This window comes from Ziziphus jujuba, chromosome 5 (assembly GCF_031755915.1).
Source record: "Ziziphus jujuba cultivar Dongzao chromosome 5, ASM3175591v1".
NCBI classification, from domain to species: Eukaryota; Viridiplantae; Streptophyta; class Magnoliopsida; order Rosales; family Rhamnaceae; genus Ziziphus; species Ziziphus jujuba.
In genome coordinates this window covers 12915447-12941824 of record NC_083383.1, presented here as the reverse complement: position 1 = coordinate 12941824, position 26378 = coordinate 12915447, and the positions used below count along the sequence as shown (strand labels likewise).

At 30.9% G+C, this 26378-nt stretch overlaps 3 protein-coding genes and 1 pseudogene across 6 annotated transcripts; 3 read left to right on the top strand and 1 right to left on the bottom strand.

The window, feature by feature from the left end:
- The first annotated feature begins 4552 nt into the window (after positions 1-4552).
- LOC107403246 (uncharacterized) lies at positions 4553-8933 on the top strand. Its single transcript, XM_016010116.4, has 12 exons — positions 4553-4709; positions 5336-5395; positions 5502-5555; positions 5660-5720; positions 5873-5949; positions 6469-6518; positions 7049-7131; positions 7410-7480; positions 7554-7701; positions 8159-8301; positions 8381-8479; positions 8567-8933. Exons 1-12 carry the CDS (start codon positions 4671-4673, stop codon positions 8639-8641), a joined length of 960 nt encoding a protein of 319 aa, XP_015865602.1. The 5' UTR covers positions 4553-4670; the 3' UTR covers positions 8642-8933.
- A 143-nt stretch (positions 8934-9076) lies between these two features.
- On the bottom strand, positions 9077-11951 carry LOC107436000 (E3 ubiquitin-protein ligase RZF1). Of its 4 annotated transcripts, none has more exons than XR_007241561.2 (3): positions 10496-11950; positions 9544-9730; positions 9077-9315 (listed from the first exon to the last, which is right to left on the bottom strand). XR_007241561.2 is itself a non-coding variant. In XM_025068172.3 (3 exons), exons 1-2 carry the CDS (start codon positions 11562-11564, stop codon positions 9552-9554), a joined length of 1143 nt encoding a protein of 380 aa, XP_024923940.3. In that variant the 5' UTR covers positions 11565-11951; the 3' UTR covers positions 9077-9315; positions 9544-9551. The 4 variants fall into 4 exon arrangements, 2 of the variants coding, with proteins under 2 accessions (XP_024923940.3, XP_015903126.3); XR_007241562.2 differs by having other exon boundaries at positions 9544-9637; positions 10496-11949; XM_025068172.3 differs by having other exon boundaries at positions 9544-9625; positions 10496-11951.
- An 11333-nt stretch (positions 11952-23284) lies between these two features.
- Positions 23285-24057, top strand: LOC125422922 (uncharacterized protein At2g29880-like). The gene is made up of 2 exons (XM_048475632.2): positions 23285-23623; positions 23752-24057. Exons 1-2 carry the CDS (start codon positions 23285-23287, stop codon positions 24055-24057), a joined length of 645 nt encoding a protein of 214 aa, XP_048331589.2.
- Positions 24058-25103: 1046 nt separating this feature from the next.
- LOC125422921 (uncharacterized) lies at positions 25104-26092 on the top strand (annotated as a pseudogene).
- Positions 26093-26378: the final 286 nt, after the last annotated feature.

The following is a 26378-nucleotide window of genomic DNA, read 5'->3' as shown; positions in this document are numbered from 1 at the left end:
TTAATCAATCTAATTTTATTTCAATAATAAATAACCAGTAAAAATATTAGTGCGTCAAAATTGAGCTGTTTATTTTATTTTTTTTATATAGTTAACAAGCGATGCACTATTTAGATTGTGCATCGTTTATTCCCTCCTCACCTTTTTTTTTTTTAGTTCTTTTAATAAATCTAATTTTATTTCAACAACAAATAACCAGTAAAAATATTAGAGCGCCAAAACTGAGCTTTTTTTTTTCTTCTTTTTTTATATAGTTAACAGGCGACGCACTATTTAGATTGTGTGTCGCCTGTTCTCTCCTCATCTTTTTTTTTAGTTCTTTTAGTCAATCTAATTTTATTTTAATAACAAATAACCAGTAAAAATATTAGAGTGCCAAAACTGAGCTTTTTTAATTTTTTATTTTTTTTATACAGTTAATAGGCGACGCACTATTTAGATTGTGCGTTGCATATTCTCTTTGAGCTCCCTTTTTTTTTTTTTTTTATATATAGTTAATAGGCGATGCACCATTCTTTAACAAATGCATCGCCTTTTTTTTTTTTTTCCAATTTTTTTGTTTAAACATTTAGAAACCCATAAAAAAAATAAAATCAAAATAGAGTCATAACAAGAATTGAACCCAAGACCTCCTACACTCTCAAGAAATCATCACACCATTTTTTTTTCTTTTTATATAGTTAATAGGCGATGCAATAGTGTGTCGCATGTTCTCTACTCACCTTTTTTTTTAAGTTCTTTTAATAAATCTAATTTTATTTCAACAACAAATAATCAGTAAAAATATTAGAACGCTAAAACTGAGCTCCTTTTTTTTTTTTTTTATATAGTTAATAGGCGACGCACCATTCTTTAACAAATGCATCGCCTTTTTTTTTTTCCAATTGTTTTGTTTAAACATTTAGAAACCCATAAAAAAAATAAAATCAAAATAGAGTCATAACAAAAATTGAACCCAAGACCTCCTACACTCTCAAAAAATCATCACACCATTAGGCCAAATGACTTGTATGTACTAATAAAACAAAAACTAGCTAATATAATGTTAGACAACGTATTATTTAAAGAATGCGTCACTAGATAGATGAAAAGGCGACGCATTCTTCAACAAGTGCGTCGCCATTTCTTTGTTTTTTTTCAATTTTTTTGTTTAAACCTTAGAAACCCATAAAAAAAATAAAATTAAAATAGAACCATGACAAGAATTAAACCCAAGACCTCCTACACACTCAAGAAATCACCACACCACCAGGCCAAATGACTTGAATATAATAATACAACAAAAACTATCTAATATAGTGTTAGGCAACGCATTATTCAAATAATGCATCGCCAAATAGATGAACAGGCGACGCATTCTTCAACAAATTTTTAACTTTTTTTTTTCAATTTGAAAGTTGTTTTTAGTAATTTTTTAATTTTGCAAATAAGCTTTTTTTTTGTTTTTTTAATTTGTAGATGAGCAATCAACAAAACTAATTAAAAATTAAAAAAAAATGGAATAGGCAATGCGTTTTTTAATGGAATTATGTCGCCTATTCCTTCAATTATTATTATTTTTTTTAAAAAAAGCAATTTAATAGACTTTCAATTTTTAAAACCAAGTAAACTATCATTGACCACAAACACATAAAAGTTAAGCTTATTTAACATACCTATGTAGATAAATTGGTCAACAAATGCTTATTGAATTAGAATTCTATATTCAGTACCATATCTCAAATTAGGTCTTGAGATATTTTATATCTCGTCTATACACATATATGTGAATAACTGAGAAGAGCATTGATAAAACTATTTTCTATTTTTAGATCAATAGAATTTATGTTCATTGGGTTGCTACATGAATATATTTGTAGATGAACAATTAAAAAATTATTTAAAGATTATAAAAAAAATATAAAAAATGAAACAAGCGACTCTTTTTTACCATAATTTTTGGCTTGATCCCAAAATTCAAGAACGGGCTACCATTTTTCAAGAGAATGCATTGCCTGTTCTCTCAATTAAAAAAAGCAAAAAATTTGAAAGACATGCAAATTTTATAAAGAATAAAGGTGTACTTGAAAAATAGAAAAATAAACAGCAATCTTTGATATTTTACTTCGCATTTTTAAAAAGTATTTTTAGTTTTTATTTGTAGATAAAAAATAAAAAATTAATCAAAGGAAAAAAAATGCAATTGGGAGAAAAGATGCATTTTTGCCATTTTTTGAAAATTTTTGGCACGTTTAAAAATTTTTATGTGCTCCTTTGAATCCCTTTTCTTGTTTAAAACTACATCAAGTATACTACCTAATAGATATTAGATTTGGAAGCAATCAAAGAGAGACTTGAAAAGTGAGATATTTCGGATTTCATTTTTATTTGCCTACGTTGTCGTTAGCCGGGAAGCTGGATTTCTCTGTGTCGCCCTCGTGATTTTCTGGGTTTCTTCTTTCTTTGTGGTTGGAGGAGACATGAGGTGGGTTGTTTTTTTTTTTTTTTGTTTTTTTTTTTCATTTTAACTGCAGGTTAGGTTCGTTGGGTTTCATTAATTTTACTTTTGTAGAAATTTTGTTTGTGATATTGCTTGACATTGTTCTGTTAAGTTCAACAAGTATTTTATGTTGAAGATCAACTTGATTCAAGATGGTCTATTGTTTCAACTTCACCACAACATCATACCTTTGTTGAAGAAGATGTTCTTGGAGATACTATGATGGTTCACAATCCATTTGTCATATAGTTGCCAAGTATCGATGAAAATGATAATGAGGATGAATGTGAGAGTGATTATCTTTGTAATGACTATGAAGAGAGAAATGTGCCTCGTCAAACCTTAAGAACAATTGTAATATTCTTTAAATTTTTATTTACTAAATTATAAATTTAATAATAATTAATATTTTATTTATTTTGCATAAGTGTTAATAATTTTTTTAATTTTTCCATATGCAGTATGAGGGTGTAATATCCTCACCAAGAGGACATTAACTTCCATTTCAATGAGTATGAAAAATACAATAGCTTATAAATTATGTAAAAATATGTCAATGAGATGATATTTAATTTATTTGATAATTAATTTGTTATGACAAAATATTTATTTAAAAATTTTGTATTCTAATTATTTTGGATGAAGCTAGTTTTCGTTTTTTTGTATTTTAATTATTTTTATATTTTTACTATTTTAATCACTTTTCACAAAATTTAAAAAAAAGAAAAAAAAAGGGCGACGTATTAACAAATAATGCATCGCTAAAAGTGTCGATGCATTGCTAAATAGACGACTCTATTAATGCGTTGCTAACTAGGATTAATGCGTCGTTAAATAGTCAACTCTATTAATGCGTCGCTAAATAGACAACTCTATTAATATGTCGCTAAATAGGCGATTCATTAGTGACTAATATATTTAGCGACGCTATATGAAATAATCGCTAATATATTTTTAACGATATTATTGTGAAGCGTCGCTAAATAATGCGTCGTTATAAGTAGATTGATAGAATGAGTCACTAGAAGTCAATATGCATCGCTAAAAACTAAAATATAGACAACTCTCATACTGTGTCGCTTATTGTATTATGAATTTGGCGACAGAACGTTAGGCGACGTCGTGCGATATGTCGTTGTTTATTTTATGCAACATATTTATTGCGTCATTTATCAATGCGATTCTAATAGTATATGGTAGTTAATATTGCTTAACATGATTGCATGGGTTTTAATTGGTCACGTTATTATAACTAATTTAAAGGCTAGCAACATCAAATCTCATGAATGATTATTGGGAACTGAGCTATCCAAAAAAGTACTCGCCACTTTCAGTTGAGCATAATAAAATATTTTTCAGAAAAAAAAAAGTAAAAAAAAAAATGAGACGACAGAGTTGAGCCAATGAAGTTTTCAATACATAACATTCAGGCAATTTTATATTTTTAATGGAAGTGAAATTTTATTTCATATTATATGAAAACATACAAGTAAATTTATTTTCATTATTTATTAAATTTTCAATGCCAACTAATTTGATGGTACGCAGGCTAATATATGTTTGACAAATCAATGTAGAGAAAAATAGAGATTTTTTTTTTGGCATAAAATAATATATATAGAGAGAGATAAGTATTATCAAAACAACAAATGTAAGTAGATCCAGTAAAACAATGTCATATATCAGTGAATATTCAACACTTTTTTTTGGACAACAGTTAATAATTAGTTTGTTTATCAAGTTGTGTTTTTGTTTTTGTAAGTAATCATCAAGCTGTGTGTTTGTTATTGTTGTTCAAAACTTATAAACAAATTTACTTGTAAGTCTAATATTATCAATAAATAATATAATATGTGAACAGAACAATTTTATGTTTTTTATTTTTATTCTTTTAGAAGTAAAGAGAAGAATTTGTTCTGCCGTACGTAAACTATGATTTGTAGCTGGACATATATCACACTCCGATAGGAAAAAACTACTGGGCTTAAGAGGCTGGGTATGAATTCCAGGCCCAACATATCGGATCCAAAAGTTGGGTTCTAACACGCCCATAAACTAATCTGGTCGCACATGTGTCTCCGATACGCGTTTCTAGTTTGGAAGAGCATTTTGGTTTGGAATTTTTGCCTCTGTTCTGCGCAGAACTCTTTTAGACCTATTGTTTTTCGATTTCTAGCAGTGAAAAGGAGATATGGGTTTTTCCAAGGAACAGTTGTTAGCTCGTTTGCAGGTTCTCTCCCACTCTTAACACTTTCCCATTCAGGGAAATTTCTCGTTTTCTTTCATGGATGGTAGAATTTGAATAAATTTATCCGGTTTTTATTTTTTTTGTTGTCCTTTTAATTGTTGTAAATTTTCTATTAGATATGGTTTTGTTTTTACACTTGGAATTGAATGAAAATGGTAAAAATGATTGAGGCTTATATGGGTTTTTGATGGGAGATAAGCAACACACAAATTGTATTAAGATCAACCTTCAATAGGCAAGGGCATTCGAGGTTGAAATTTCCGACTATTTTAGGATGAGATATGGTTTTATAAGATGCATGCAATGTGGGAAAATTCTAGTTTTTAGTTGAGCACCGATATTTCGCCCATGGTATTTATATATATATATATACACACGCATATATGTTTACATTGGAACTATTTTATATATATATATATATATATGTGTATATATTTTGGAGTAGGAACTCTGGTTCAGCTTTTTCTGAAAGCCTAACTGTACAAAATAGTAAGATTGAGACTGTAATAATCAACATGCATTGCAGTATGTGGAATTGGTTTTATTTTCTTAATGACTCTGTGTGTTTTATTTCTGGATGCTAATCTTATAGTATTGGAACTTTTTAGGAGCTTCAAATTGATTATTCCCAGCATGAGCATCCTGTGGTTTTGACTGTTGAAGCACAGGTAAAAGAACCTCTGAAGTGAACATGGAAAATAAGGGGGATCTACTTTCCTTTATGTAAATGTGTGTTTATGTATTCTGAGGCAAGAATCTATGTGTTTCAATCAGGCAAAATATGTTGGAGATTTGGGGGGTGGACTTAGTAAAAACTTATTCTTAAAGGTAATATATTTTAATTCTTGAAAAATAGTTTTTATGATGTTTACCTTTTCTGTTTTATTTACAAATGGCAATAACCCAATGTATATGGTTGTTTACCTGTGTAGGACAAGAAAAATAGGTTATATATTGTTTCCGCTTTAGTGAATACGAAAGTAGATTTGAAAGGTATGTGCTTTTTTGCCAATTGTCACTTTATTATAGACGAAGTTTTGAGATGTCAACCATATGTGTTTTAGCTGTCATATAAATGGATTTCGGTCATCTTTATATGCTTCTCAATATTTTTAAGAGTTATTGGTGCCTTCAAAACTGAGCAGTTCTATCAACAAGACTGGGATTGGGAAAAGGAGGTTTGAGAATGGCTCCTGAAGAAGCATTGGGAGAAGTACTTCAGGTCTGTGTTTGCCTATAATCCACTTTGGCTTGAAACTAACAGTTTCACCAAACTAAGAATGATATGTCCGTGTCAGCAGATATCCTGATAACTATACCTGCTTTCTTCAAGTAAAAAATTTAATGCATTGGAGGGTCTAAACTTTAAGTTATATGTCAATATGATTTGAATATTGTAGCATAATACCTGTTCCTCATAAATTTGTCATTCTTTCAAGATCTTTTTTATTTTTATTTTTAATTTTTTAATTTTCTGGTTTAAAATTGGTTTTTCTTATTTGCGTAGGGTGGTTTTCGGTTGTCTACGGTTTCCATCTAAATAGGTGCAATCAGTTGCTACTTTCTCTTCCTGAGTGTTATCATCCTTGTAGCACCTTCTTTAAGTGATATGCATCATACGAATTGAGTGATTTTTCAATTTAGACATATCTTTTTTGACAAACAACTGATAAGCATTTATAATTCTTACAAGTAATCTAAATTGCCCTCTGATTCCTTTTCTTGTAATTTTATCTGCAAGGTGCCACTGGGTTGCGTCACACCATTTGCTTTGGTGAATGAATCAGCTAGGTATTGATCTTCACTTGCTTATTGCATCAGGTGTTATTTATTTCTGCTCTTGATATAACATTTCATACATTATCGTTAGTTGCACTTGTAGCTTGCATCTATAGCAGACCAAATTTCTTTTGATTGATACCATTTCATACATGTTTATTACTATATAAAAAATACATTTAAAAAAAAAAAAAAAAAAGATATAATGCTGTAGCAAGCAAATCTTACAGGCCTATTAAATAATTAACTTGTTCCTTTATCTGTTTTGCAAGTAAATTCTTTGCTTTTTTGTAGTGATTGGACCTTTTTGTTTTTTTTATTGTTCTACTATTTAGATGCAATAATTTATAACGTTGGTGTCTGCCCTTTAGCTCATTCATGACTTCTTCTTCTTGATTCATTAAAAATTATGAAGCATAATCTCCTCATGCTCATTGAAGAATTGATGTTATCATCTTATGTGATAAAATCTCTTTGACCTTTTGCCTTTTTCCTACTTTCATGTTCTCACATGTTATTATCCATTTTTCTTTTTTTGGAAGACACGTCGCTCTGTTGTTGGATCAAGGGTTTAAAAGTCAGGAATACTGCTTCTTTCACCCACTATCAAATGATATGTCAATCTGTAAGTAGGAAAATTCCTGACTGTGAAATTAATATTTTCATTTGTTTTATACAAATCTCAACCTGTATATATACTCAGCTGAAATTTTTATGCTCGTCATTAATGGATTCTTATTTGCTCTTAATTTACCTGATCAAATGGCTTTTCCTTTTATCAATCTTCATTATTTGAAACCTCTTTCACCTCTATGATGTTTATTATTTTTACCTTTATTTGTCTTTCTGAGAACTTTGTAAGTAAAGATTCTCCCTGATCCCTTTGTTGTATTTCTATTCCAGCTCTCAATGTCTCTGGTCTTGACAAGTTTCTTAAATCTGTTGGGAGAGACCCCACATATGTAGACTTGGAGGTGATTTAGATTTTCTTTGGTGAGTTTTAAATGATATGTGACTATTTCATACAATGTAATTATATTTTTGCAGGCTAGCCCTTCAGTAGGAAAAGACCAACCTCCTGATCTTGCTGCTCTTGTCCCAACGAGTAGCACAGTTTTCTCTGATCCTTCAGAAAATGCAACATCAACAAACTGCTCTGTGTCCTCTTCTGGTGCCAACACCGCTAAAGTCACTGGTAAATTTTTTGGCAAATTTCCATATGCATTTCAATTTACAGAAAATTGCCACTCTTTTGCCTGTATTTTTTTAGGAAACAAAAATTCAGTAATTCCTAATGCATCCTACGATCCTGACCATAATGCCGATGGGCCTTGTGGCCAACTGGTATTGACCATGTTAAATTTAGAAGGTATTGATTTTAGGGTTTGGGTCATTTCTAAATTGGTGTTGTATGTTAAAGAATTCATTATCAAAAACCGTTTTGTCAAATCTATTTAGGTAATAAACTTGAGGGTGGTGAATAGGTCAAATGATCTGAACTTGCCAACTTAAAAAGAATGTAATGACGTACTCAATTTGTAAACAATCAGATCAACCATTCTCGTTTTTTTACATAGCTGATCAAGTCAAACATCTACATAATAATTTTAGCTATGGATGGGTGAAGCTTATAAAATCTCTTGCTAATGTAGCGAATCCATCAAAGCCATCCTCTAGTGTGAAAAATGCCAAGGATAAAGCAGTCAAAAGTGCAAATCCATCTGCCTCTACAACAAATGTTGAGGCATTTGTGGAATCAATACTGGATAAAACATCTCAGCTGTTGCTTAAAGAGGTTAGTAGAATATTATTCTCTTTTTTTACCCTCAATTTTGGCAGTACAAGGCTTGGGTCCATGATATGAAGTCATACAGATAACTGAAGAGACTATCAAGGAACATGGAGGACAGCTGGGAACTGTAGTATCTAATATTATCAGAAGCCGTCTTAGCTCGGATTTGAACAGCACCACTGTGAGTTTCTAACTTCACTTGTTGATGAATTTCTTCTCTAAGAATTAATAGCATGATTTTACAAGCATGAGATTGTCTCTGTTGTAGATGACATTCAAGAACACTGCATATACAGAAGGATTTCATGCTGGCATTCACTCTTCTCCCAGGCAAAGTTTTTGATGAGTATTATTGGGTCTCCCTTTCCCACCCCCAAGTGAGGAGGGGAAAAAAAAAAAAGGAAAAAAAAAAAATTTAAAGAAAAAGGCGGCAGAGAGGGTATGGAGATATACTGTTCAATGTTCTAATTTTTAATTGATATAATTTGATAGATGTATTATTTTTAGATTGTTGATACTATTTTCCATACTGGTCAATGTTTAATTACCTTGTAAGTGGCTTTCTTTATAATTTACTTCAATGCTACTGGTAAAAACTTTCTGGATAGTGAGCTTGATTACTAGTTACCTCCTCATCCATTTGTCATCTATTTTAGCTTCTATGATTGCATGAGAAACTCTGGATGGTGAGTTGAATAACTTCGTGTTATTTTCGGGTTTTTCTAATTATCAATTGATGATTAGATGTTGATTGTCAGTTGCTTCGAAACACAATGTATGCTTGAAATTACAAATAATTCTCTAACTTTGAATTATTGCATAATAATGTACTGTACATTTTCATAGGCATATAAAAGAACATCTACTTTTCTTTCTTTTTTCTTTTTGTTTAGTTATTTATTTATTTTTTATGTGTTTTGCATGAATTAGAGCATCTCTCAGAACACTGAGAACGCCCTTTTTGAGTTTTCCCAAGCATGCTTTAGGCCGAGATTAGGTGAAGAATCAGCTACACTCCTGCAAAACGCGCAGTCATGGAAATATAGTTAGCCTACCTTATTGAAATTTTATACGAGGAGAGCATGAAAAATCAGAAAAAGCAAGTTACACACACACACACACACACACACACACAAAAATAAAAAAGGGTTCATGTTTTTAAATTAAGGGAAAAATTAATAATTATAATAATTCATTGTAATAAAACAGGAAGAGAATTGTAGGAAGGGAAAAGAGGGTTCATACCGAATAATTCAATGATAAATCGGTAAGATCAATCTCCACAGTAACCCTCCCAAGAGTGAGGCCAGAAATAGTAGTATAAAATCTTAAAGTGGTCCTAACAAAGATTTCAACCATAAAAGTCCATACAAATGTCATCCATATACAAAGTGCTAAAGAATGTAGCAAGAATGCCGCCATGAGCTAGCAGCTGTTGAAATAAAAAGCCAAAATAAATTTAGATGAAAAATTCATATATGTTGAACACCCATTTCAGAGTATATCAAAAACTAAAACTTAATGATAAAAAAAAACATAAACTTTTATTTGCAAGACTTTCTTTCTTCGGCTTACAAACTATTTTGAGTTAGCTCATAATACTAAATTGAGAGAACAAAATAAGCGGTTGACAAACGTGTTTGGCAAAATTTGAAGGAGTGCTTCGCCATAAAATGCTTTTAGGAGAAACACCAACATTTGTGTTTTTACAAAACAAAAAGTGCTTTATGTTTTTATTGAAAGATTATTATTATTATTATTATTATTATTATTTGAAAATGATGGGACTCTCAATAGATCTTATCGGCCTAATGCTTGACATATTAAAAATGAAAATTGAACTAAGCAATTTCAGACCCAATTATCAATGACATTTTTCCTTTTTTATAATTCATCTAATTTATAAACTATTTAAAAACCTTTATGAATTTATATTTTTCATACTCAACCATTAAAGCTACGTAATCAATTAAATTGATTGAATTGACCAATGACATCTTATCAAGCATTTATTTGCTGTAGGTGTTGGTGGTGTTTTATTATTATTATTATTATTATTATTATTTATTTATTTATATAAAGTAGTATTTGATAAAAATGCTAGAATAAAAGGACTTGTAAAAAAACCACACTGCGCAACACACCCATAATTGGAAATAATAAAAAAATATACAATGGAATTCAAATCAAAACTAACCAGGTCCAGGTCGAGAAGGAGTGGAATCAGGGTGCGAATGTGGATTAAGCTGGCGATACCTTGATCGGAAGGGCCAGAAAGAGCCCAACCGCTGATGCCACCTGGGGCACCGGCGATTCCTTCTTCCTCCACCACCACCGTCATTGGAAGACTCCGATTCCAACAAATCTTCCCCGGCATCGTCTTCCGACACCGACAACTCGTGCCGACAGACAGGGCAAGAATTGTGAAGTCGCAGCCAAGGAACAATACAGTCATAATGGTATATGTGTTTGCATGGCAATTCTTTTGCCTCACCACCCACCTTGAACTCCTCCATGCAAACCGGACAATGCGGCGAGTCATTTTTCAGATGCGCCTCAATGATTTTCACCGTTGGAATCTTACCAATTGCCGATTCCGGTGCCGGAGGCGGTCCCGGTCTGTCGTTCTGGGTCAGTTCCTCGATCAGTTCATCCAAACGCTGTCCCAAAAAGTAGTTTCTGGGATCCACACCAGGTGTTCGGGGATTTTCCCGACTGAAAATGGGCGAGAAAGGGTTAGAAGGATCCAGGGGTCTTAGTAGAATCCACGCCCCAGGTTGGTTTTCATTTTCTTCCATGGTGGTTTCCCGGACCCAATTCGTCCCGTCGAAGCTCCGGTTTCGCCGCTGCCGCCTTCTCCACCGCGGAGGTGCTCCTCGAAATATTTGAGCTTCTGGATCCCGAGCATCTGCACCTTCTTGGGTTTGTCGCCTCCGGAACAACGGACTGGTTGTTTCCTGTTCCGTCTCCGGATCTCCAAATAAGCCTCTCCTTATCCGAGGATCAAGCATTAGGGTCAGCGCTTCGAGTAATCGAGCTCCCGGAGAGAGATCGTAATCGGTGAAATCGACAATCCTACTGGGCCTTTCTGCATCCATTTCGCAGAGGAAATGGCCGAAGCAACGAGGGCAAAGGATCTCGGAAGGGTTGGTGTTAGGGGCTAATCTGACCGCTCTACGGCACTGGTAGCACCAGTAAAGCTGGTAGGTTCCGGTGCCGCTGCCGCTGCCGCCATTGTTGCCGAGACGAGTTGGGCTTAAAGACATAAGCGATTCAATTGATGGTGAGAATTCAAAAAGGGGTTTTCGTTAAAAGATCGAATTTTGGGTTTTGTGAGGTCAGCTGTTGGAATCAAAATGAGCAAACATATATAAGCAATGATACGTACACAAAAGAAAGAATGGCTTTTGGGTGTTGAGAAAAGCAATGCTGTTTTTCTCTCCATCTTGGATTGGATGTGCTTCTTCTCACTGTTTCGTCTTTGTAAAGGAAAGAATGAGTCGTTTGTTGCAAAAAGAGATTTCTTAAGGAACTACTTCAAAAAACAAAAAAAAAAAAAAAAAGGAAAAAAAACGAAGAAAAATTGGAAATTTGAATTTGGAGGGAATGTAACGGCTAACTTTTCCTGGAAGAAAATGTTAGCATCTTTTATATTATGGACCTCCTTTTTCACTTTCATTTTTCATTTTTTTTTTTTTTTTTTTTTTTTTTTTTTTTGGTGTAAATCTGGTTTCTCTCCCATTATGGGTTAAGTAAACTGACAGTTTTGAACTTCACCGTGTTATAATGACCAATTTTGTTTTTTTTAAAAAAATACCAATAATAGAGGACTTGACTATTATGTTAATCAACTAAATCTCCATTCAAATGACTTTTACGAATAACTAGACTTTTACGAATAACTAGATATTATATATGTCCAATTTTTTCTACCAAAATATATAAAGTCAGGTTCACATCACATAGAATCGATTAAAACTGCAGTTTTGATGTATGCTAAATATTTTGGTCCAATGCCCCTATTTTGCAAGCTTTAAAGATATTTACTAACACTTTTTGGATCTTTTTTATTTTACCCATCAATGTCTATTTTATCCTTAATAAAATTACAATTAACTTGTGTATCCTTATTTTACATTCCCCCACGTCCATTATTCACCGTTCTTCGAAAAAAAATTTCCATTCAAAACAAACAGAAACCCCTTCGTCCCCCACGTCATCTTCATCATCATTTTTTTTTTTTTTAACAACCTCAAAAATTTTTCACAAACCCAAGGTAGCCAACGAACCCAGATTGAATTTTGAATTTAATAAAATAAAGATAATTTATGAATTTTGTAGCTGGAGGAGATAAAAAGAAAGAGAGAAAAATAAGGAAAAATGAAAAAAATGGTAGCTTTAAATATGTGAGAAATGAAAATCAAACAGCCAAAACTTCTCAGATAGAGAAAATATAAAGACAAAAGTAATTCACAAAGAAAGATTGAATAATTTTGTATGATGGACTGTTTGTTATAGATAAAAAAACAGCCCAAAAAATATATATATATAAAATAAAAAATTAACGGAAGAAAAAGCAAAATGAAAGAGAAAGAGAGAGAGAGATGAAATGAAAGATTTATCAAAGTTCATTGAAAATTGAGAGAAGCAAATTTAGGAAATGGGTTTTCTTTTCTTTCTTTTTCCTTTTTTTTGGCTCTCCTTTTCTCTCTCTCTATCTATTCTATTTTCTCTTATTTGTTTGTCCCACGTATACCTGGCAATTCGTGTTCGTGTCAACCCGTTTAATAATCGTGTCAAAAATGCCTAACCCGAACACAACCCATTTATTAATCGTGTCAGGTACCTAAAACACTAATCTGACCTGTTTATAAACAGGTCAACACGATACAACCCGTTTAACACGATTATTTTAACGGGTCGTGTTGACCTATTAACTCGTTAACCTGAAATTAACCTATTAACCCGAAATCTAACCTATTAACCAGTTAACCCGAAAATTAACCTATTAACCCGAAATTTTTTTTTATTTTTTTATTTTTATGTTTTTGTTTTATTAAAGATGTATTTTTTGTTTTTAAAAAATTAGTAATAGAAAATTATTTTTATAAAATTTTTAATTTATAATATTTTTTAGTTATAAAATATTATATTAGTGATAAAATATTAATTTAAAATTAAATTTAAATGGGTTGTAATAGGTGTATAATCGTGTCAGGTTGAAACTAAAACGTTTAATAAATGGGTCGTAACGGGTCAATTTTGAGTTAAATAGGTCAATCCGAAAATGACACGATTAATAATCGTGTTAAACGGGTTGACCCGATTATGATCCAAACCCATTTATAATAAACCCAAACCCATTTATTCCGTGTCGTTTTCGAGTCGTGTCGCCGTGTCATGACCTAAATTGCCAGGTCTAGTCCCACGGCCATGTCTATCTCATTGTTGAAACCTTCAAATGAACATTTATGAGCGACAAATCACTCATCCTATTTGCTGGACCTGAAATTGAGCATAAAACCTCCTTCCATAGCTTTGAGATCGTCCTTTGAGTCCAACAAAAGAAAGAACTTAAATATGAGAAGGGTTATCAGTAAAGAGAAAGAGGGAAAGTGGATGTGAAATGTGATAGGTGAGACATGGGTAAGAGAGAAGGGTAGGGTTGGAATAATGAAAAGAAGATGGGTAGATAAAAAATGTTTAAAAAAGAAGGGGTATTTTTCGTTAAAACTCTCAAAATAAGGGTATTGGGCCAGATTCCCCAATACAAATATAATCTGCATTTTCTTTATTACAAATATTATACATGTTAAGAAACACTTTGACTTAGCCCTGCATTTTATTTTATTTTATTTTGTATGGTGAAATGGATGAGTGACAGACACTTTGCTCAGCAATCCCAAGGCTTGGAGTTACTGTAAATCTCTAATTTTAAAAGCAGGAAACTGCAGGTTGGTAAGCTTAGACCATCTCCAACCCTCCACCAGTTTGGTGCGAATACACAAATTTTGGTACAATTGATGCATCAAATCTTTTACCATTTTAGCGGGGATGAACATGCATTAAATTTGATGTATTACTGTTCATCTACTAATTTACTGTTTATGTCTTTTCTTTTTTTAAAAAAATTTTATTTAAGTTTTTTAAATTTACAAAAAACAACCTCTAATATTATAACAATTATAATTTTTACCCCAAAAAAAATCAATTACTTTTTGGTTAAAAAATAATAATTTTACATTCATCCTATGTTTTTAATTTTATAAAGAGTAAAATTAATATGTAAATAATACAATATGTTAATTTACAATATAACAATGGTAATATTAAAATTTTTAATGATATTAATTAAAATCACATAATATTCAAACTAAATTTAAAGACTAACATAGATGAAGTAGATAAAAGTTGGAAATAAAAAAAATTTATATAAAAAGTATATAAAAAAGAATATAAAAAGAATATATATATATATATATATTTATGTTAAAAATGGTTTAATAGGTTGGAAAAAAATTAGTATTTCATGTGACTTTTGTACTATTTTGGTGCAATGGATTGAAGATGTTCTCAAGCCTCCAAATGGATTTTAACCATTTTATATCCTATAATTTATTATTATTATTATTATTATTATTATTGTAAATATATGACATAGCTTGTCTCTTGGTAGATAAAAGTCCATATTTTTTTTTTTATTATTTGGATGATCTTAAAAAAAGATACAAATTCAATGTTATACCTATGATTTCAACCGGTTCATAGATGCTTTCTACAGGTCAGCTAGCTAACGAGATTTTCAATTTTCAATCTAGGTCTTCTTCTCCTATAAATTTCTTTGATTCTACTTCAACAACTTCTCATGGTGCATCTTCACAGTCACAAAAAAATTTACATGAGTTGAGTAAATGGTCTACTACTACTTCTACAACAAACCAATCAGGTACATTACAACCTCATAAGTCAGAGTCTTCAATTGCTTCTGAAATTGACACATATGTTGATTTACCTGTTCAGCACAATAAACACCCTATGCGGACTTGTTCTAAAAGTGGTATAATAAAGCCCAAGGTGTATGTCTCAACCAAGGGAGATTTAGATACAACAATTGGTTATAAAGTTTCGGCTTTTTCAATACTAGAGCCTTGTACAATCAAGGAAGCATTATAAAGTCCAGAATGGAAAAGTGCTATGGATGCTGAGTTTAATACATTTATACATAATAATACATGGATTTTAGTTCCTTATTCTTCAAACATGAATGTCATTGGCAACAATGGATATATCGAGTCAAGTTTAATGCAAATGGTTTTATTCAGTGATATACAACAAGATTTGTGGCCAAAGGTTTTCACAAAAAATCAGGGTTTCCTTATTTTGAAACCTTCAGTCCAGTGGTCAAACCTACCACTATTTGAGTAATTCTTACCCTTGCTTTATCCTATAATCGGCCCATATGTCAATTGGACTTCAATATGCATTTTTAAATGGTGATCTCCAAAAATCTATATATATGACTCAACTTGAAGGATATGTGAGTGCTCAATCTCCTGGTTATGTCTGCAAGGTGAATAAAGCCTTATATGGTCTCAAGCAAGCTACTCGGGCTTGGTTTGATTAACTTAAGACAACTTTATTTCAATGTGGGTTCATTAATTTTGTGGCAGACAGTTTGCTTTTTATTTTCAAAACCTCAACAATTCATGTATTCATTCTAGTTTATGTGGATGATCTTGTTATCACATATTCAAATTTAGAGTTCATCACCACTCTTATTTCTCAACTTCATAGAGAATTTTCAGTTAAAGATATTGGAGATTTATCTTACTTTCTTGGTTTAGAAATTAAAAGGACAAAAAGTGGCTTGATCATGTCACAGACAAAATATATTCAAAATTTACTTGTGAAGACTAAGATGGATACAACAAAAGCTTACTCTACTCCTATGATCTCATCTAAACAATTATCTTTATATAATGGGAATATTCTTTTTAAACCTGAGTTATATCGAAGTACTGTTGGTGCCTTACAGTATCTTACTATTACCTATTCTGAGATAGCATTTTCTGTCAACAAGTTATGTTGTCCAAGCCTTGTTAGTTGGAGTTCTAAGAAGTAATCTGTAATTGCCCGTTCTAATCCAGAAGTTGAGTTTTGTGCCTTGGCTCTTATTGCTTGTGAGCTTAGCTGGTTGACTCATCTAGCTTCTGAATTGAAACTTGAATTATCTTTTTCTATTGTCTGGTTAAACAATATTAGTGCAGCGACACTTGCTTTCAATCCAGTCTTTCATGCTAGAACAAGACATATTGAACTTGATATTTACTTTGTTCGTGACAAAGTTTTGAATAAAGAATTAGAAATTCTTTATATTCTTGCACTTGAGCAAACCGCTGATATTATCACAAAAACTTTATGAACTTCACGTTTTCTTTTCTTAAGAAACAAGCTTCATGTAGTGTCTGGCTATGTGTTATGGATGTCAAAGTTGTTCAAGATATCACACTCACATAGTACTCTTCTTGAGGGAGGGTGTTGAAATGTCTTATACAGCACCAACTCCATGTTAGCTTCCACAATAGCAGCAGCTCCTCATGTCAGCCTCCACAACAGCAACAGCTCCATGTCAGATTTTGTAACAGAACAAACTATTTTAATATCTGTTTTAGGTTAGTTAAGTAGTTAATTAGTTAGTATTGTTTGTTATTTAAGTTTGACAGTTGTCTTAGTTTGATTGGCTTTAGCACTCAACTGTATGTATAAGCTAGCTTCTTTATATAGAGAAGCTAGGCTCTGTCTTCATCTTGTCTGGTTACTTCCTCTTGGAATTTTCTCAAAAAAACAAATAGTAATAAGAAAATAAAATTTCTTTTTGCTTTCTACATCTTTTTCTTGATCGAACATAAAGGGTATGTTGATTTGATTTTAACATTCATGCGGTTGATTAGTAGTTGGGTATTCTATGCTGACTACATAATTTTCACCTCAACTATAAAAGCCTGCTTAACCGATGACAATGAGAATTGAATTTCTATATATATATATGTTTTTGTCAATCTTCTACTCTGTTAATTTGATTGAATTTGTTATACTTTTAGAAGGCATTTAGCTATATTTGATTTTTTTTTCTTCAATTTGGATTACATGTGAGTGTAAAACTATCCTGTTCTATTTGGACAATGATTCTTTCCTTTTATAGAGAATTGGAGAATCTCAATTTGAGTTTATCAAAATATGCCATGTTAACACTTTAAGGGGGGTGTATTCAATTAGGATTTTAATGGATTTTAAAATATTTTGAAAGTCTAAACGTATTTGATTAAGATTTATATGGAATCTATTAAAATCTTATAGTTTTCAATTCAGATTTCTATATAATCCATATAAATTTAATGGTATTCAATTATGATTTTTTAAAAGTCTATAAAAATTTATTAACTTGGAAGGATTTTACAAATTAATGGATTTGATTGGATTTTAAGATGCTAGATATAAATACCCAAGGGTTTCACAAATCTAACTTACACCCCATAGATTTCATCAGATTTTAAAACCGAAGGAGACACTGTGTTGAGACTGAACAAAGAATGGACGGACTTGCCTGTGGGCTCTCTCCACTTGCTTCCTTACTTCTGAGTATGATTCAAATTTTTCTTTTTTTTCTTTATGCTTTGTGTGTGTTAGATTGTTGTTCTTCGGAAAACATAAAAAAGAATAAAAGAAAAGAAATTAGTTTAACTTTATTTTTTAATATAATATATATAAAAATTTGATTCGACTTCTTGGACATATGTGGGTAGCCTATGTAGAAACATAACTGCAGAAAGCCTATGTAGGATGCCTATGCAGAAACATAACTGTAGAAAGCCTGTAGGAAGCCTTCAACCCACGTCAAAACAAAAAGTAATTGATTTAATTTTATTTAATATTACATATATAAAAGTTTGATTTGACTCCTTAAATATATATAAAACACATAGAAAAAAAAAAGATTATAGGAAACCTCCAACCCGGCAGGATTCATTATTTGGCTGTTGCTATGTAAGAAGAATATGAACAGGAAAAATATTTTACTATATTCTGCATTTGAATCAGAATCAAAGTTTATTGTGCCTTTATATTCCATATCTATTATAACATCAACTCTAGAACCTTTTAGAAAACAAAACCACAAAAAGAAAAAATTGCATTCTAAAAACTCTTCATTATTAATCATATTTCTCTTAAGCAAAAAATAAAAAATAAAAAAAAATCATATTTCTCAAAAACAGAACCCTAGTTCAAAATATACAATTCTACTATTAATTGATATTATGCAAGAAAGAACAAAAATAAAGTTCTCAACTTTCTAGAGAACGTACATGAATATGAATATTGTTGATATTGAAAATCAATTATCTTTAGTATCTTATAATACTATTTTTGCATACCAACAATTTCTGAAATATTGCAAAATAGCAAATCATTAAAGATCTTATGATAACACCATGCTAGCATTTTGAGACACTCTGTTTATAAAAGATATCATATATGAAATTGAAACAAAATTTATGATTTATATCTCACACTTGGATTGCATCTTGTTCGACATTCTTAAACAAAGAATAAATTATATATTAGGACTTCTCCTAGTAAGGATGAGGATGGCTCCATAAATACTAGTGTTCATATGGCTTCTAAGAAGCTATTTCTAATTTTTAAGGCTTAATAAATAACTGGTGCCGTGCCAGATGATATTTATGTTGCTGTTTAATTCTTTTTGTGAAATTTCCCTTAAATTTATTATGTCCATTTGAGATGTTGCTTTTTTGTAATGAATGGGTTCCATCAATATATAGTTAATGGGGAATATTGGGAGAGAGAGGAATATAATAGTGGGAATGGAGAAATAACAAATAAATGGGTCCAATGATATGAAAGTTGCGGCTTAGTTGCGTAGTACTTTGTATAATCCAAAATAAAATTGTAAATAAGACAATGTGGAGTAACATGAGGTTTTTAGTTCCATGAGCTCTAATGATAAACTCCTATGTATTTATATTTATATATATATATATATATATACATACACAGCTTGTAGCCTTAGGATTCAGATAGGGAATTAGGTTATTCAAAGTACATTGTTCTCTATAACATTTCTCAGGTTCCGATTGGTGAAAAGTTTGGGTGTCCGATTAAAAGAGTGGTGTTCTTTTGGTCTCTGGTAACCTTTTCTGCTTAGCTTTCTCCAATTTGATAAAGTATGTTGAGCTGTTTGGAAGTATGGGATTGTGGACTATGCTAATACGATGTTTTAAAGTATGGGAGTGTGGACCTAAGATGTTTTGAAGTTCGGGAGTATGGAGTCTTTGTAATTTTTGATTAATAAAATTCTTGTTTTATTCATGGAAATTTTTTTTAATATTATTAATTAGTTGTAACTAATATATACATGTTCACTATATTTTAGGTTAATTATTTAAATTAGATCTCTTGTTTCATGCTCTGACTAGCTACTAGGTAGTTGGTTGTTCTTAATTAGCATATGCAAGCCATAGAGAGATCGCCTAGGGAAAATTCTTGTAATTATTGTACTTTTTCATGAGGATTATTGATTTTTTTAGGAAGAAAATGTATAGTAGAATATGTTCACCATGTATGCATGCAAATATAGCTTCCCATTGCCTATGTTTGATATAGCTTTGTTTGTCTATGAGAATCAAATTATCATCAATCTCTATGTTCTTGGTCAAGATGTTTTCCATGTGCATATAGTCGTGATGTTTGTATTGGAATGGGTTACATATTTTGATTTAGTTGCCTGGCAAGGTTGATACTATTATCTCCAACAACCAAAAGGCATTTGGGTGTTTTTGTTGCTGTTTAGATTGGATTACTTCATACCTAGCTAACAGATGTTATTGGATGCTTTGATTATTTCTTGAAGGATGCCCATGTCCCATGTTAAAATGAAAAAAAGTTAGTCAAAAAGCTTTTAACAGAACTAAATTTATCCACTGCTTCATGCAATTAACAATATATACGTGTGGCTGCCAATATATATATATATATATGCACACACATAAAATATATTTGATAAAATTTCCCAGAGATATGGTAAGATAATTTATTTCATATATTGACTCCTCCTCTACATAAATATCAATATTATGTTTTGATTTTTGGGTGTTTTTAATTTCCCACTTTGAAATATAGAATCTTGATTAGTTGAGCTAACTTCCTTGTATACTTTTTATGGGTGTTTGGATTAGTTTGAGTTGAAATGTGAAGATCTTGATCTTGTTTATTATATGCTTAATTTATAATATATATATATATATATATAAACATGAGTTGCAACTATTCATGGGCTTTATATTTAGATATTCATTATTATAATGGGAGATTCACAACGAAAAGGTAAAACTACATATAACACATGGACCTCACAAGAAAGTAATATGTTATTGGAACTAATGGTTGATGCTGCTAATCGTGGATGGCGTGATAGTAATGGTGTATTTAGCAAACTAACTGTGGAAAGCAAGATACTTCTTAAGCTTAATGAAGCACTTGGGTGTAATAAGAATTATATTCAGTATCAGAGTCGATTGAAATGGTTTAAAACGCGTTATCAAACATTTTCTCAACTTATGCGTTTCAACTCTGGTTTTGGATGGGATGCAGCCACACAAAGATTCACTACCACAGATGAAATATGGGATAATTAATTTAAGGTGAGATTATAAATTTTCATAAGAAGATCCTCAATATTTTCAATAATTATATAGGATGTATCCTGATGTATTTTTGAAGTTATGTCAAATTATTAGAGAAAAAACACATTTGCAGGATACAAGATTCATTTGCATTGAAGAAATGCTTGCAACATTTTTACTTATCGTAGGTCAAAATTCTTGCTATCGTATGATTCGTGAAACATTTAATCGATCACATTTCACAATGAGCAAAAACTTCAATAAAGTTTTGAGGGCCTTGAACACAATAACACCAGATATGATGGTTAAACCAAAATCTACAATGCCAAGTAAAATAAGAGAATTGTGAAAATATAACACCATGCTAGCATCTTGAGACACTCTGTTTATAAAAGATATCATTTATGAAATTGAAACAAAATTGATGATTTATATCTCACACTTGGATTGCATCTTGTTTGATATTCTTCAACAAAGAATAAATTATACATTAGGACTTCTCCTAGTAAGGATGAGGATGGTTCCATAAATACTAGTGTTCATATGGCTTCTAACAAGCTATTTCTAATTTTTAAGGCTTAATAAATAACTGGTGCCGTGCCATATGATATTTATGTTGTTGTTTAATTCTTTTTGTGAAATTTCCCTTAAATCTGTTATCTCCATTTGAGATGTTGCTTTTTTGTAATGAATGGGTTCCATCAATATATAGTTAATGGGGAATATTGGGAGAGAGAGGAATATAATATTGGGAATGGAGAAATAACAAATAAATGGTTCCAATGATATGAAAGTTGCCGCTCAGTGCTTAGTTCTTTGTATAATCCAAAATGAAATTGTAAATAAGACAATGTGGAGTAACGCAAGGTTTTTAGTTCCATGAGCTCTAATGATAAACTCCTATGTATTTACAGATATATATATATATATATACACATACACAGCTTGTAGCCTTAGGATTCAAACAGGGAATTAGGTTATTCAAAGTACATTGTTCTTTACAACATTTCTCAGGTTCCGATTGGTGAAAAGTTTGGGTGTCCGATTAAAAGAGTGTTGTTCTTTTGGTCTTTGGTAACCTTTTCTGCTCAACTTTCTCCAATTTGATAAAGTATGTTGAGCTGTTTGGAAGTATGGGAGTGTGGACTACGCTAATACCTTGTTTTAAAGTTTGGGAGTGTGGACCTAAGATGTTTTAAAGTTTGGGAGTGTGGACCTAAGATGTCTTGAAGTTCAGGAGTATGGAGTCTTTGTAATTTTTAATTAATAAAATTCTTGTTTTATTCATGGAATTTTTTTTAAATATTATTAATTAGTTGTAACTAATATATACATGTTCACTATATTTTATGTTAATTATTTAAATTTAGATTTCTTGTTTCATGCTTTGACTAGCTACTAGGTAGTTGGTTGTTCTTAACTAGCATATGCAAGCCATAGAGAGATTGCCTGGGAAAATTCTTGTAATTATTGTACTTTTTCGTGAGGATTATGGATTTTTTTAGGAAGAAAATGTATAGTAGAATATGTTCACCATGTATGCATGCAAATGTAGCTTCCCATTGCCTATGTTTGATATAGCTTTGTTTGTCTAGGAGAATCAAATTATCATCAATCTCTATGTTCTTGGTCAAGATGTTTTCCATGTGTATATAGTCGTGATGTTTGTATTGGAGTTGGGTTTGTATTTTGATTTAGTTGCCTGGCAAGGTTGATATTATTATCTCCAACAAGCAAAAGGCATTTGGGTGTTTTTGCTGCTGTTTAGACTGGATTACTTCGTACCTAGCTAACAGATGTTATTGGATGCTTTGATTATTTCTTGAAGGATGTCCATGTCCCATGTTAAAATGAAAAAAAGTTAGTCAAAAAGCTCTTAACAGAACTAAGTTTATCCACTGCTTCATGCAATCAACAATATATACCTGTGGCTGCTAATATATATATATATATACATACGCATAAAATATATTTGATAAAATTTCCCAGAGATATGGTGGATAATTTATCTCATATATTGACTCCTCCTCTACATAAATATTGATATTATGTTTTGATTTTGGGTGTGTTTAATTTCTCACTTTGAAATATCGAATCTTGATTAGTTGAGCTAACTTCCTTGTATACTTTTGATGATGGTTTGGATTAGTTTGAGTTGGAATGTGAAGATCTTGATCTTGTTTATTTTATGCTTAATTTATAATATATATATATATATATATATATATATATAAACATGAGTTGCAACTATTCATGGTTTTTATATTGAGATATTCATTATTACAATGGGAGATTCACAACAAAAAGGTAAAACTGCATATAACACATGGATCTCACAACAAAGTAATATGTTGTTGGAATTGATTGTTGATGTTGCTAATTGTGGATGGCGTGACAGTAATGGTGTATTTAGCAAACTAACTGTGGAAAACAAGATACTTCCTAAACTTAATGAAGCACTTGGGTGTAATAAGAATTATACTCAGTATCAGAGTCGATTGAAATGGTTTAAAACGCGTTATCAAACATTTTCTCAACTTATGCATTTGAACTCTGGTTTTGGATGGGATCCAGCCATACAAAGATTCATTGCTACAGATGAAATATGGAATAATTACTTTAAGGTGAGATTATAAATTTTCATAAGAATGTAATTTATATTATATCTTATATATTTTTTAGTATTTTTATATGCTCACATAATGTTATATTAATTTTTTTATTTTTATATTTGTCAGTTCATCCAAACCAGAAATACCTTCGAACAGACATTTTTGCTGACTTTGAGGATTTGAAAATTGTTGTTGGGAATAGAACTGCTATTGGAAAAAACTCTATTGGATTAGAAGATGATATAGATGCTAGAATTTATGGACAAGATGAAAGTACACATGTTAAGATAGATGACTATGTATATGATGAGATTAACGAGATATATGTGCAAACTCAACTCAATCCATCATACCAAGCACCTTCACCTAGACATAATAAACCATCAATGTTAGAGTTCGATGCAAATTTAGAAGCTCGCATGGAAAATATTGTTCAAAGAAAATGAACTAGAAGTGAATATGAAGGGAATACTTGTTCATTTGATCAGAATGCTACCCGAGTTGATCTTCTAGAAAAACTTTCTCATGGTTTGCATTCAATTGAAAAAATTGCCACTAAAATTCGAGGAATGTGTAGCCTAATGGAGAGAAGGGAAAAGAAAATTAGTGAAAAAGAGAAGAAGAATGATATTTGGAATGCTATTAAAGAGACTCCAAATTTAGATAATCATGGTCGCTATAAAGCTCTTGCGTTGATTCAGAAAACGGGAGTCAAAGATGCATTCTTAAAGATGTTACCTGAAGAGCACTCACAATGGATATCATTTAATATGGAATGAGTGTTAAAATATATATTTTTAGCTATTTGGATATTATTAACTATTTTATGAAATAGGTTTTTAGTTTTGGTATATTTTTCTCTAGTTTGTTTAAGTAAATTTTTTTTTCTTTGCTTTATTTTTTAGTTTGTACTGAATTGAATTTTTCATTAAAGAGGTTTTTCCCCCTTCATGATATTATTATTTTTATTTCACTTTATATTTTTCTAATAATATTTGATGTTATGATTTAGATCAATAGAGAAAATGGAAAGAGAAGAAGTAGGAGAAAGAGATATACAAGAAGATGGAGAATTTTATGAAACCATTAAATTAATATTGTTGGCAATACAAGCAATACTTGAGGTATTAAATGCACTAATGATTAGCATATGTGACGGATATATTGAACGTCCACACCTCGACGACCAATCACTCCTAAGGGGTATAATTATATTCATAAAGTATTGAAAGAAGATCCTCAACAGTTTCAACTATTATATAGGATGTATCTTGATGTATTTGTGAAGCTATATCAAATTTTTAGAGAAAAAACACATTTGCAGGATACAAGATTCATTTGCATTGAAGAAATGCTTGCAACATTTTTACTTATCGTAGGTCAAAATTCTCGCTATCGTATGACTCATGAAACATTTAGTCGATCACATTTCACAATGAGCAAAAACTTCAATAAAGTTTTGAGGACCTTGAACACAATAGCACCAGATATGATGGTTAAACCAAAATCTACAGTGCCAAGTAAAATAAAAGAACATACAAGATTTTACCCTTAATTCAAGGTAAGTAATGGATGTTTTACCTATTTATTTTTTTGGTAATAATTATAATTATTGTAATAGGTTTGTTATTATTAGTGTTGTAATTATTATTCTAACTCCTTATGGTTTATGTTAATTATAAATTTTATTATTTCTTTTAGGATTATATTGGAGCTATTGATGGCACACATATACCAGCAACAATAAATGGTCGCGATGTAAGTAGCTACCGTAATTGCCATGGAAAATTTTCACAAAACGTATTAGCAGCTTGTAACTTTGATTTAAAGTTCATATACGTACTCAGTGGATGGGAGGGTTCAGCTCATGATTCAAAATTGCTACATGATGTTTTATCAAGGAGGAATGGACTTAAAGTACCACAAGGTATATATTATTTTATTATATATATATACATATTCTTCAATATGTACTAATTTTTACAAAAATAATGTTTATGAATTAATTATTAATATCTTATATTTTTAGGTAAATATTTTCTGGTGGATTGTGGATTTCCAAATCATTGACAATTTTTAGCTCCATTTCTAGGGGTTCGATATCATTTGCAAGATTTTTCTGGTTCAGACCGTCACTCCGAAACTGCAGCTGAATTGTTCAATCTACGTCACTCTTCATTAAGAAATGTAATTGAGAGGATATTTAGTATATTTAAATCTAGATTCATAATTTTTAAGTCCGCACCTCCATTTCCGTTTAAGACACAAACAGAGCTAGTTTTAGCTTGTGCAGGATTGCACAACTTTCATCACAAAGAATATCGCTCTAATGAGTTTCGGATAGAGTCAAATGATGAATCTCCATCACCGTTATTAACACAAGAAATTGAAGAAAATAATTTTGAGGAGCTGTTTGAAAGTCAAGAGCAACAACGAGAGAATGATAATGAATGGAGAACTACAATTGCTTCAAATATGTGAATAGATGCCCAAAACTCAAGAAATCAAAGTAATGAGCAATGAGTTTTTTTTTTTTTTTAAATCAAATTTTGCATATAATAATAAATAATAGAGATGATACAAGATTATTTGATATATTTATCTAATTTTATTTTAATTCATCTTATCAATGTTGTTGTTTTTTTATTTTTCATTTTTTAAAAATATTTCAAGGATTATATTATTAAATTTAATATTCATGTATATGGTGTTTACCTATTTATTAATATTTGTTAATTTGTCCGATATCATAAATATTCAACAATGC